Source organism: Netta rufina (assembly GCF_964035555.1).
Source record: "Netta rufina genome assembly, chromosome: 5".
Taxonomy (NCBI): Eukaryota; Metazoa; Chordata; class Aves; order Anseriformes; family Anatidae; genus Netta; species Netta rufina.
Genome location: NC_140128.1, coordinates 48051577 through 48064080, shown reverse-complemented (window position 1 = coordinate 48064080; position 12504 = coordinate 48051577). Strand labels below are relative to the sequence as shown.

General features: G+C 45.0%; 1 protein-coding gene across 1 annotated transcript; it reads right to left on the bottom strand.

The window, feature by feature from the left end:
• Positions 1-243: 243 nt before the first annotated feature.
• On the bottom strand, positions 244-11691 carry CALM1 (calmodulin 1). Its single transcript, XM_084288551.1, has 6 exons — positions 11488-11691; positions 8831-8861; positions 7818-7961; positions 5403-5509; positions 3848-3983; positions 244-3618 (listed from the first exon to the last, which is right to left on the bottom strand). Exons 1-6 carry the CDS (start codon positions 11488-11490, stop codon positions 3590-3592), a joined length of 450 nt encoding a protein of 149 aa, XP_084144677.1. The 5' UTR covers positions 11491-11691; the 3' UTR covers positions 244-3589.
• Positions 11692-12504: the final 813 nt, after the last annotated feature.

Here is a 12504-nt window from a genome sequence, read left to right as displayed (position 1 = left end):
GCACCCACACGCACATTTAATGCATCAGTAAGGTGTAGGCTAACTTCTTCATCGATTCTTGACAGCATCAGTTTCTGAAGCTGCAGAAGTGGGACAAATTGTGGGAATGAGAGTCTCCCATCATCACATCAGTAACCCCCCTCCTCCGCTTTATCCCACCCCACCAAACAAAACAAATGCCCCGTACCTGGAGACGCTTCAGGATGTGTGTGCCTGAGTTAATAAAATAAGCATGATAATGAATAATCTATGTTAAGCATTTTCTTACCCTTTATTTTTTCATTATGATCAGAAGAGGAATATGATTAACAGCAGTTTAAACTTTAGCAGTACAATTTCAGTATTAAATATAAAACTACACTGCAAGTTGATGTATTTTAAAAATGGTTATGTATAATCTAGCCTTAAATTTATGTATCAAATACAACTCAATTGTTTCTTGCCTTGACAATTAACATATCTAACAAGTTTCAACAAGCCAGACATCCATCTTTTTCATTAAAAAAAATAAGCAAACACACCAACTCTTATTCATAACAAGGGGGTGTAAATATTCAACACTTTCCTGAGTGTTGTGCAAAGAAAAACATGGTTGAGAAATTCAGTTAAATAAGTGTAATGATAAACCTGAAGCTAAGCTGGAGGACCTTTTGATTAACTTCATATTTCATATATTACTTGCATCAGTTGAGAGCAACATGAGTTACAGAACTTCCATGAAAACAAGCCACTTACAAGCAGGTGGTTAAGCTTGATCAGTTTATTAAAAGGATTATATGACACGGTTGCCTGCAATAGCAGGGGACTGGATCTGATGACCCAGGAAGTTCTTTCCAGTCCCATGTTTCTAAGCCATGCACCAAGTGTATCCAGCCCACACTTTCACATTTGGAAAAAGCCAAAGCCACACGCACACACCCACAAAAAAAAAAAAAAAAGAAGTCCTCGATGACACTGTTTCATTTCTCTAGATATTCACTATGCAGAAAGGAACAGAGCTAAAGTCCTGTACAGAGGATACATTTACTCGAGGTTGATGTGGTACTGAAGTCAGTTAATAATTAGATACCTCCAGGCAGATTCAGTTACAGGGCATACCAACACTGCACACTGCCAGACAATTTCTAATCAAGCCAAGAACCTCTTGCAGGAATGAGGTCTCTTTGCTAGCAAGCACAGAGCACACTGAATAAGCTAAAAGCAGCTGTTCTTAAATGAACTACCCTACCAACCGTGAGTGAATGACAGATAGATGGTAAGAAGCATTTACCTACTAGATGAGATCTCTGCACACTCAGGCAGAAGTAATTAGTTCAGAGCAGCAACCCTTGCTCCTACCTTGCCTGTCCCTCAGTACATTCTCGTTCAAAGCTGGTCTACAGACTCAGGGCAGCCACTCTCAGGCACTGCCAAAGAAGCAGTCTGCAGCTGCCATGCAAGGCTCTACTTTCAAGTGGCAGTCAGGCATTCTCATCACAGCAGCCAGTTTGTTATGACAGCATACGCAGCCATAGCAAAAGCCTTTACAACTAGAGATCTGAACAACTGCCTAGATTCAGCCCATCTAACTTTCAGGCACTTGGTTAAGGTGTCTGGGTACCTAGTCACCCAGAACTCCCCCCATCAACAACCAGGAATAAAAAGTAAAAAACAAATCACTGAAGGCAGATAGTCTCGATTGCCTTCTGGAGGCATCTCTTTACCCCCACCGAGTGAGGCTGCGTTTCAAGCAACCAAGTTCTTAACACAGGCACCTCAGTTAGACAGGATGAATGGAGACTTGCATCTCTCTCAAGAGATAGTATCAATACTCTCCAGAACCAAAGGCAATTAAGCAATTAAGGTTTGCAGCTCCAGTTATATTTGGAAACAGACTTACAGTCAAGTAACAAAGCTGTAGTCCCTCCCTCCCAAGCATAAAAGCCTTCCACATGGAGGCTCTGCTATTAAGAAAAAAAAAAAAAAAAGCATTCTTCCAAAACAAAGAAGAGTGAACACAGCTGCTTTGCTACTCATTCATAGGGAAGCTGAAGGATCAGAGAACACTTACTCAAAGACCTGGAATGACTAAGCATTGCTAGTGCATGCAAAGCAGAAGTAACAAGACTGTTTTTAAATTAACCCTAGTCCTCTTCTCCACCCCATAAAATTCATGCAAGTGTTTGAGAAGATAGTCAAGACATAATAGCCCCAGTTTCCAAAAAGGCTTTTGTTTTCTAAACATTGTAAGAGAAATGTCCATTTCTTTCTGTGGGTAGAGAAATGCATTTTTGGCATGTTTGAGAATCATAGATATCTATGAAGTCCATGCTGTTTAAGTGCTCCAACTGGTTTCTATAACCTGTCAAAAAAAACATCGCAATCTATCCATGTTCCCCCAGTATCAACATGCATGCTGAGAGCTCTCCACTTTAGTGAAATGAGGTGTTACTTCTCTGCTGATAGTTGACGAGTCAGCATTACACGACTTTGAGACCAACTAAATTAACATTGTCGTAATATGAAAGGCAAGCACAAGTTCATTTATTTATAGCAAAGGTCTTGGGTTACAGGAGGTCAGTTCTTGCCATCTCGAAAAGATAGGGGATAACTTATTGCATACATGTGCATTATAATTTAGCAGCAAGTCATTCATAGAAACGCTTCCCTCCTACTGCTTTTTTGGTTTATTATCTCAATTATATATATATTTTAGCTTTACAAAGCATTTAACACCACCTTTAAGTTAATGGTCTTTTATTGGAAAAAAAGACTAGCATTTACAACTTGGAATGGACATAAATTGTAATGTCTTGAACAGCAATGTTGATAGTTGTGCTGAAGTCCACAGGCTACTCCGCCAGCTCCAAGTCATGGTACAGAAGGTTTTAAAAATATGAGAGTCCAAAGATGCTCCCTTGGTGAAGGTTTCTTTTAAAAATTTTGTGAACGGTAACAGCCGACACCCGTTTCACTATAGTGCAATGCAGACAATGTTAAACCAATATTTTAACACAGACATGCCATCCATAGTTAAGATCATCGTATTTTTTGGAGCACACTGCTACGTACAGGAGAACCATTCAACCTTTAGGGCATTTTCTCTAAGTTTTGCATCCTTCAACCATTTTTGCTGCATACCATCCTGAGGTATAAACCAATTTTAAAGTAAACCAGCTATGACAATTTATACTACAAATTGATCTAGAATCCACTGTTGAAGAAAAGAGTGGATCTTTTAGGTTGTTTTTTTTCCTTTTTATACAAATGTCTGACTGTGCTCAATTGTCAAGCTGCATGCATGAAAAACTGGCCAGCCCAAACAGTGTAATAGTCATTAGCAAATGGAACTTTTGAGTTCACTAAGTGCTTCCTTTTTTTTTTTATTTTCAAGGTAGTACAATTATTAATATTGTAAAACTGATGTTTAACTTGATCTTTTGGGGACAGGACCACCAACCATTACATGCAGTTTGTGGACAGAAGGTATTTTGACATTCAGTTTTGCTATACAGAAACAGAATGAATAAATGAACATTTTTTTTGCAAGAGGTAAGTAAAAGATTCAATTTGATTCTTCTAGAGGAAAAAAGGTGTAAAGGAGGTCTCTTCACTTTGCAGTCATCATCTGTACGAATTCTGAAAAGACAAAAAGTCACTGATTTATCGTCTCTGGAGTACTTTCAACTATCATAAATCTTACACATACTTGGCATAACAAACATTAGATGCAGTGGAAGTTAGTTTTTCCTCCACAGAAGTGGACAACTGAATAAACTGTGTCTCCAAATACTAGAAAATGATGGCTTATTCAGTACACCTTCACTCAACCTGAGTAATGAGTATGAGTCAAGATAAGCTGTTTTACCTTCATAGTTGACTTGCCCATCCCCATCAATGTCTGCTTCTCTGATCATTTCGTCTACTTCTTCATCTGTTAGCTTTTCTCCTAAGTTTGTCATAACATGACGTAGCTCTGCCGCACTGATATAACCATTGCCATCCTGCGGGGAAAGTTTCACAAGATTATGATCAACAATCCTGACACTGATCTACTCTGAAACTACACCTAGGTTTCTAGGGACTGCTTTTAAACTAGCCTTATAGCTCATAGGACAGACATACAGATCCAGTACACTGCGTACCCCTACAGTGTGGATCAGTCCTATCACCTTATGAAGCATGCTTCCCAACAAAATCTTCTCTAATTATTGTACTGTAAGAGTAACTGTATGCTGGATTCACAGCTGTTATAAGGTATTTTAATGTTTCTTGATTTTATTTTTGAAAGATTGTTAGAAAAAGTGTTTTCATTTCTCTGCTGCCTAAGCAACTAAAGGACTAGTTCCCCACCAGCAAGTATAAAGTCAGCTTTCTATTCCATGAAAACACTGCTTCTATAATCAGACTGTGGGCAGCTAAGTTAGGCTTCTTATATAAGATCTAGAACAAATCACACCTTCAAAGAAAACACTTTAATTTCACTCATAAGCAGTTGTGACAAGAATAGTGGCAAAAAGAGTAACAATTTTAAGTCAGCATTCCATTATTTATATATGCTCTAAGTTCTGATATCTAGCCATTTCATGAATTGTCTTCTGTCTACACAAAGAACACACTAGCTTAGAGCAGGAGCTTAGATGGTGTCACATCAGCCACCACTCACCAACCTCAGCTGCAGAAATAAACCTGGGGGAAGTACTAAGTAAACAATCAAACATCTGCTCTAAAACACCTTCCAGCAAAGGACCAGAGACTGGCTCTTTTTCCACAGAAATTGGAAAGAGACCTTCCATGCATGCATATGCATTAGCTTAGCAGCTGCACCAGCCACTGTACAGCACAGGTCTCTTGTAGTAACTGTCATACCCAAACGATCCAAAGAGGGGAACCCCTGTTCTAAAAATAGCTCATCAGAACTTTTATCATGTACACCTAGGTTAACTTTAATGAAGGTGGGAGTTGAGCTCAAGTTTTCCTGAAAGTAACTTCAAAGCCTGCATGTTTAAGACAACATGCTGCCTTGTCTATTACAAGCACCCCTTGTGCCTGTAAATACTGGTGACAGCTTCAGAAGCTTTCATAATACCTTGCACACCCATGCGAATATTTCTGCAATTCCCCAAAATCAAAAGGTATTTTTGTAATCTTCTGTACAAGACCCCTTCACCCCCCAAGCATCAAGTTCTGCTCATATCTGCTCTTAAAAGGCCAGAAAGTTTTCTTCCTGGAAAAGCCTCAAGTTTAGCACTGCTGTTTAAGTGGATACAACCAGCCTGCTCTGCCATAGAACAGGGCCTGCTCTGCTACAAATTCTCCTGCCTCTGCTATGAGGTTTTTCCTTTCAGACAAGATGAGAGAACACAGAGGAAAAGATAAGCATCATTACTGCTTCTAAGGAATATTTGAAGATCCAAGAATACCTTGTCAAAGACTCGGAATGCCTCACGGATTTCTTCCTCGCTGTCTGTGTCCTTCATTTTTCTGGCCATCATGGTTAAGAATTCAGGAAAGTCGATAGTGCCATTGCCTTAATGGAAACAAACTTCCAAAATTAAACTTCCATGCTTGTTTTGAGCACAAAAGAATCTGGCCTTTAATTTAGCCAGTGACAAGAATCAGACTGACAGGTACTCTCTAAACTATTCCTATAGAAGAACCATATGTTTTCCTTGTTACCATTGCCTGTTTGCTTTTACAATGTGCAACAGCCACTTCCACCCCAGTGTTTCAGCACAAAGTCAACTGCTTTCTTTCCAAATCAAGCCATACCATTGCCCACCCAGGTTGCACATAAAATATCAGTCTGATATTCCCAGGTTAACAGGTAAGATTCGATAAGGTTCGCCTTTACTTAAAACCAGTCTCCAAAATTAATCACTTAGCTTGTTTACAGTCTAACAAATACTGTGGGAGATTCCAGAAGCAAATACATTAAAGCTGGCACTACAACTCCATGACATCTAAAATTTGAGAAAGTTCTTAATCACACTGTTCATAAATACTTCGTTTCCTTGTTCAAAATCAACTTTATCAGCCTACGTTGTATACCACAGAAGTAATATACAACTTTAAGGTCCAAGAAGTATCTGCAAACAACTGACATTAGAAGAACTTTCATTTGTTATTTCTGATAACCATAGTGTCTTGCACCGCAAAACTGAAAATCCCCACCAGTGTTCAGGCTTCATCCATAAGATTAAGTTCTAGTTCAAAGTAAAGACTTAAACTTGAGGCTGCTCAAGGCTGATAAATAATAAGAAACAGATAAGTATGGTAAAGCAGCAAAGTTCTTTCAAGCTACACAAAGTAGGTTAGCATAGTCATGATCTATCCCTACATGCCAAAACAAAGCATTAAGCATTCACCATGTTACTAAGATCTACCTTTTGCCCCAGGGAAACATGCAAACTCACTGGGTAAATTTAAACTGCATTCATTTAACTGCATCATTAAGAAAAGCTTTGCAGTTTAGGGATCCCAGATTAAGACATATGGAGCTATTTATCATCATGGCCAACTTCATCTACCAGCTAAGTCAGAACACAGGTCTTACACACAGCTTCAGAAAATTCTCAATGAACGTGCAGAATATTAGCAAAGCACTCTGCTATGAAGCAAATTTAAACATATGGGCAGGACATATCTCAAGTCCTCACTCTACTTCCAATTTTAATCTGCCAGTGCAACATGGCCTTAAACTGAATGAAAGTAGATTTGTATTTGATAAAGTGAAGAATGTCTTCCTTTATGAGGGTGGTGAGGCACTGAAAGAGGTCGCCCAGAGAAGCTGTGGATGCCCCATCCCTGGAGGTGTTCAAGGCCAGGCTGGATGGGGCTTCACGCAACCTGGTCTGGTGGGAGGTGTCCCTGCCCATGGCAGGGGGGTTGGAACTGGGTCATCTTTAAGGTCCCTTCCAACCCAAACCATTCTATGATTCTATGAACACTGCAGAACAGCCTGGAGAAGCCACTATACACAACCTCTACATATCACTGCAAACCTGAGTATCAAGAAGGTTCAGTACCTGCATCCAAATTAGTTGGCAACTAAGTTTAACTTACACTTTCACAAAAGTAGTTTTGATTAACAAACTGACAATCCACAGCCTTGCCAACATACTTTTCATTCTTCAGAGTATTGCAGAAAAGTCACTATCCACCAACGTAAGAGATCAAAACCTTGACACCACCAAACAGAGCAAGCTTTTCCTTTCTGTAACTGCTAGCCTGAGCAGAGTCCCAGAGAAAAACCGCATACATCCTTTCTGGCATCCACATGAACCATTCTGGTCAACTTCGATGCAAGAAGGCTTTCCTGCTTTTCCAAGTGACAGCCTCCAATTGCTCCCCCTATCTACCAGTGATCTAATACACTACATTAGACTATGCATACTCTCCGTGTTGCATTTCCAACTCTTGAGTTCAGCGTTATTCCATTGTAATCACATCTTCAACCTTAAACAGAACCAGACCTTAATACAGCTATTAAGAATAGCAAGGGCTGACAAAACATGCATGGAAAAGCTAGGTAGAAACACAGGTTAAATGCAGGTCAGGGTAAGCTGAATAGCAATAGGAAGCCTGGAACCCATAAAATATTAAAGACAAATAGCACAACTTTGCCTCTGCCCATCTTTTTACTTTAAGATTCTCACTTTGGCAGCTAGCATCTTTGCTGTGCAGAGAACAAGCAAAATAACAGATGCCCCTGAGTATAGTTTCTATCCAGTATTTCTAAACTTTATTTTGAGCACATCATAACATCATCTTTATATAGTGTGGAGGGCATACACAGAATGATTTACAACACTAAGAACTATCCTTCTAACACTTACCATCAGCATCTACCTCGTTGATCATATCCTGCAATTCTGCTTCTGTTGGATTTTGACCCAACGACCTCATGACAGTTCCCAGTTCTTTTGTTGTGATAGTACCATCACCATCTTTGTCAAACAGGGAAAAGGCTTCCTTGAACTCTAGAGGCAGAAACAGCGCCATTGTTTAGTGACATCGCCAGCTAAGAAAACTGCATACAAAACTGCATTCCAGTGAAAGACGTCTGGTAAGATTTTGGGAAACATTTAACTTGCCAGTGTGTTGGCAGAATTTTTGTTTTCAAATATTAATAGAAATAGTTACAGTACCAACAAAATCTGCAAAGCCACATGACCTAAGTTTCAATGTACTAACATCATATTACAATGTGAATGCATTTCAACATCGTGTTGCTTGAATTACTGTTGCAGCACAAATTGCAGCTGTTTGGAATAAGCCGGGGAACCCAACAGTTCACCCATTCACCATTAACAAACTTACAGGAATAAAAATAAGTGGTAAATGGCAACACAAGGCAGCAGACATAAGAATTAGTGTCAACCTCAAGTGGGTGTGACTGGTCTCCACAAGGTCAAATACTATTCTCTCAACCAGTTTGAGTTAGACACTGTTAGAAGTTATTTAAATAAACGCTTGTGTTAACAGGTAATAAATCAGTAGTAGGTTTACTTTTTTCTATTTCACTTCAAGTTTATCTTCACCTGAAAAAAAAAGATTTAGTTCTGCCTTGGCTCTAAGAAGTTCACTGAAAATTCGAGCAATTACTTGTTTGCAAGAAATGTAGAAACACTTGGCTCAGATAATCTGCAGTCCACATTGAAACAGAACATACCAATAGTATTCCAGAACTTTTTAAAAGGGAGTGCTTTTGATTTTTGTTTTTAAAATAATTGTTAGTATAGATTTGAAATTGTAGAGAGAAAAAAAAAAGATGATTCCATTACATTTGAGATATTTTCTTTCAGTCACAAGGAATTAGCCAAAAAGTATGTATCATTAAGACACTTACCAGCAATCTGTTCTTCAGTCAGCTGATCAGCCTACACGAAGAATAGAATATTTTAGAATAATGTTTACCTCTATGTCAAGCCACAAGGCCCTTCCTTCAAACTTAGCAGAGATTTATTATTACCATTACAAAGACACTTTCAACCCCTGGAATTCTCCCTCTGCAAGAAGGGATTCCACTCACCTACACAATGCAGCCATTCCCAAAAGCAGAGAACTAGCATGTTCCAGAACTGCCCATTCAGAACAATACGCCATCCTTTGGCTCAAAGAACCCGATTTGGTCAGGCAAAGGACACAAGGCAGGCTCCTTGTAATTGATCAGAAGGGCATGAAATCCTTAATGACATGCTTAGAGTCTCACATCACATCAGATGTCACTTCCAGAAGTACAGTGACCCTAATCGAGCGTGGGGGTATTAGCACATCAGTGGGCTAACGGCAAGTGTGCCACCTAGTGATCTAACGCTACAGCAGTCCAACCCCACAGCGCAGTCCAGCCAGCAGCCTACAGTAAGCTTAACACAGAGGACCATGCTGTAACAGGAAGAAATGCTGCTCAGTATCAGAGATTTTCACCATCCGACAAGAAAACACCAGTTTAAGCATCACATTATTCCCTCATTCAGCCAAGCACCTTAAGATGCCTCCCACCGAGGCACAAACCACAGTGCACATCCTTCTAACACCAAGATTTAAAGTGCTCGCCTGTGACCTTCTGCACACCAGGAGGCCAGTGCTGCACCCAGAGGTGCACTGTGCAGCAGGCAACTGAACGCGCTCCTCCAGAGCTCAGCTGTGCCGACCGCATCCTTCCAGAAATCTCCCCTTTCTGTACAGATAGGGCATCGCAAGAGCCTCCATTGATTGGGCTAAGATAGCTGGTTCTTCACAAAAAATCATGTATTTCTCTCATCATTAACAACAAAACAAGCCTAAAATTGAATTTTAGTTATCTAGACATGGATATTTGATAACATAAAGTACCAGCTCCTATAAGACTCCCTTCTTTGAAAAGCTTTTACCAATACAAAAAAATTATGCTGTTGGTCAAAGAAAGCAGGCATCTTGCAACCCTTTTGTCCTAAAATACCATTAATCTCAAACATAAAAGCCAGGTAACTACAGCAAAGGGCAACAAATGCAATGGAGAATTAACAGGCTACATGATCTGTCAAGCCCTGCACAGGTGAACAACATGGTTGGAAGCTTGTTGGATGTGTTAAGTGACATACAGACATCATCAGTATTTAGGTGCCAGCTTTAGATTTAGTGTTTTATGTCTGTGTGTAGTGATTAAACAGCTCACAACATGTAGGGGGGGGATAAGAAAATAGTGCTTGCAGTTAAAAACCAAATTCACATTTCTTAAGTCATGCTGAAATACTGTAGAAAACGTCTTCAAAAATCCAGCTTGACCTCCCACTCTTCTCACGATTTTCCAGCAAAGATGAGGCTTCCCTTAAAGATCATCTAAGCAATTTACATAACAGACCAAATGCCCTGCAGAACAGGAAACGGAGCCACACCTCGGCAAAACCCTCAACCAGCAGCACCAGCTTTCTGCCCCGTGTCTCGGGGCTCCGGATGCCTCCAAAAACCGGCGTCACACCAAGAAACGGCAGTGCCGGAGCTGTCCTCGGGGCTCGGCTCGCTGCAGGCGGCCACCAGCGCTGTGCTGGGGGACAAAGGTGCCTGGGGCTGGGGCTGCCACCCCGCCCTGCCCGCCACCGAGCCGCGTCCCGGCGGTGTCAGCCTGCCCCGGCGGGGAGGCAGCACGGAGCGACACCCAGATGGCCAGGAAGCGACGAGAGAGCAGCCCGCTCCCCCCTCAAAAAACAAAATAATAATAAAAAAATATAACCCCCAACCCTCCCCTCCCGGCCGGGGGGCTGCCCTCCGAAGCCCCCCAGCCCCAGGCTGCCACCCCCTGGGCTAGGGTCGGGCGGGCAGCGCGGGGCGCAACAGGCGCCGTGCCCGGCGGGCAGTGCTGCACTGCGGCCCCGCTTCCCTTCCCCTCCCCTCCCCTTCCCCTCCCCTCCCTCCCCCGGGCGGGGAAGGCAGCGGCTCCCCCTGCCCCAATGCCCCATCCCCTGCCCCAATCCCCCCCCATCCCCTACCCCCGGGGACTGGAAGGGAGAGGGGGGGATGGGGGGGGGTGAGGCTCGGCTGCCCCCCCAACCCCCGCGGCTGGGGGCCAGGCGGCGGGAGGCAGGGAGGAAGAGGAGGAGACATGATGTAATGCGGGCAGCCCGGCTGCGTTTTTGGGGACGGTACCGGGGAGGAATGGGGGGGGGCGCTGAGGGCGCAGCAGCCGCAGCGCGGTCTCTCTCCCCCCCCCCCTCGGTGCGCACTGCGGCCGGGGCCGGGGCGCAGCGGGGCAGAGCCGCGGCCCCGGGGAGCGGCTCCCGGCCCTTTCCGGAGGGCGAGGCGGGGCGGGCGGCGCCGCGGGGAGAAGGAAGCGGCGGCAGGGAGAAGGGCAGGGACGGGGGGAAGGGAAGGGAAGGCAGGGAGGAAGGACGGACGGGGTGCCCGGCACGGCCGTTAGCTCCGCGGCCTCCCGCCGCCCCCGCGCCGCAGCCCTCCCCGGGGACAGCCCGGCTCGGCCGCCCCTCTCCTCAGCCAGCCCCCGGTGCTGCGGGCGGCCGCGCTACCTACCATGGCGCGGCGGCGGCGGCACGAACTGCGCGACCACGAGCGGCGACGGCTGCTGCTGCTGCCTGCGCTGCTGCTGCTGCTCCTCCTGCTGCTACTGCTGCTGCTGCCCGGCGCGGCGGCGGCGAGGAGTGCTGGGGGTGCGCGGCTGCGCCGTGCCGCTATATATGGCGCGCTGTATCCCTCCGCCGGAGCGGGGCCTTTTTCTCCCCTCCCCGGCGCGCTCCGTGTGAGGGTGACTGCGGCGAGCGGCCCTGCCCCCTCCGCCGCCCGCCCCTCCCCGCCCCTCCCCGCCCGCCCGCTGCGGGAGACGGGGCGCGGAGGGGGCGCCCCCAGAGACCCCCGCCCCATCCCGTCCCCGCACCCCTCGCGCCCCCGAGGTAAGAGCGGCCCCGGGGGCCGTGCTGCGGGCAGCCCGAGCCCCCTTCCCTGCCCGGCGCCCCCCGGGGGTCCCGGAGGCTCGGGGACGTTTTTCCCCCGTTTTTTCCCCCGTTTTTCCCCGATTTCCCCATCCCCGGGGGCAGCAGCTGGGTGCCGGGGGTGCGTTGCCCTAGCGTGTTTTTTGGGGGAAACCTGGGCGAGCAGGGGGGCACGAAATAGGCTGGAGAGGTGTTGTGCGGCTCTGAAGTGAGCACCTTTAATCTTCAATTTTTAGGGCTTTTGTCAAGCGCCAAAACCCAGCGCACGGTACAACCCATCCAGAACCAGGCGGTCCGCGACTGACGTGTCACTTCGGCCCCTTGGCAGCACAGTGAGGGGCAGCAGGCCTGATCTGCCTCCTCCGGTCCTCCTCTGCCTCCCAGGCTTTGGGGATTCGGGCCACCAACTGATGATGACCCAGGTAAATACCGTAGTGCTCACGTCGTACCTTTTTAACAGGTACAGGAGTGTACAAACATGCACCTACACTAGCATCAAGAATTTTGCATCCGTCTGTGACAGGAACCCTTAGATGCTGAGCTTCCTTGTAGCTCGTGGTATTTTTAGTTAAGGTTGTAATTTGGGCCTCTCCGGACTGGA

What these genes read in the sequence shown, in the direction of transcription:
- CALM1 (XM_084288551.1), bottom strand. An exon ending in CATTCCGAGTCTTTGACAAG is followed by an intron (nt 3,984 to 5,402) that starts GTATTCTTGGAT and finishes CTTTCCCCGCAG; the next exon opens with GATGGCAATGGTTATATCAG. An exon ending in TGGGCAAGTCAACTATGAAG is followed by an intron (nt 3,619 to 3,847) that starts GTAAAACAGCTT and finishes TTGTCTTTTCAG; the next exon opens with AATTCGTACAGATGATGACT.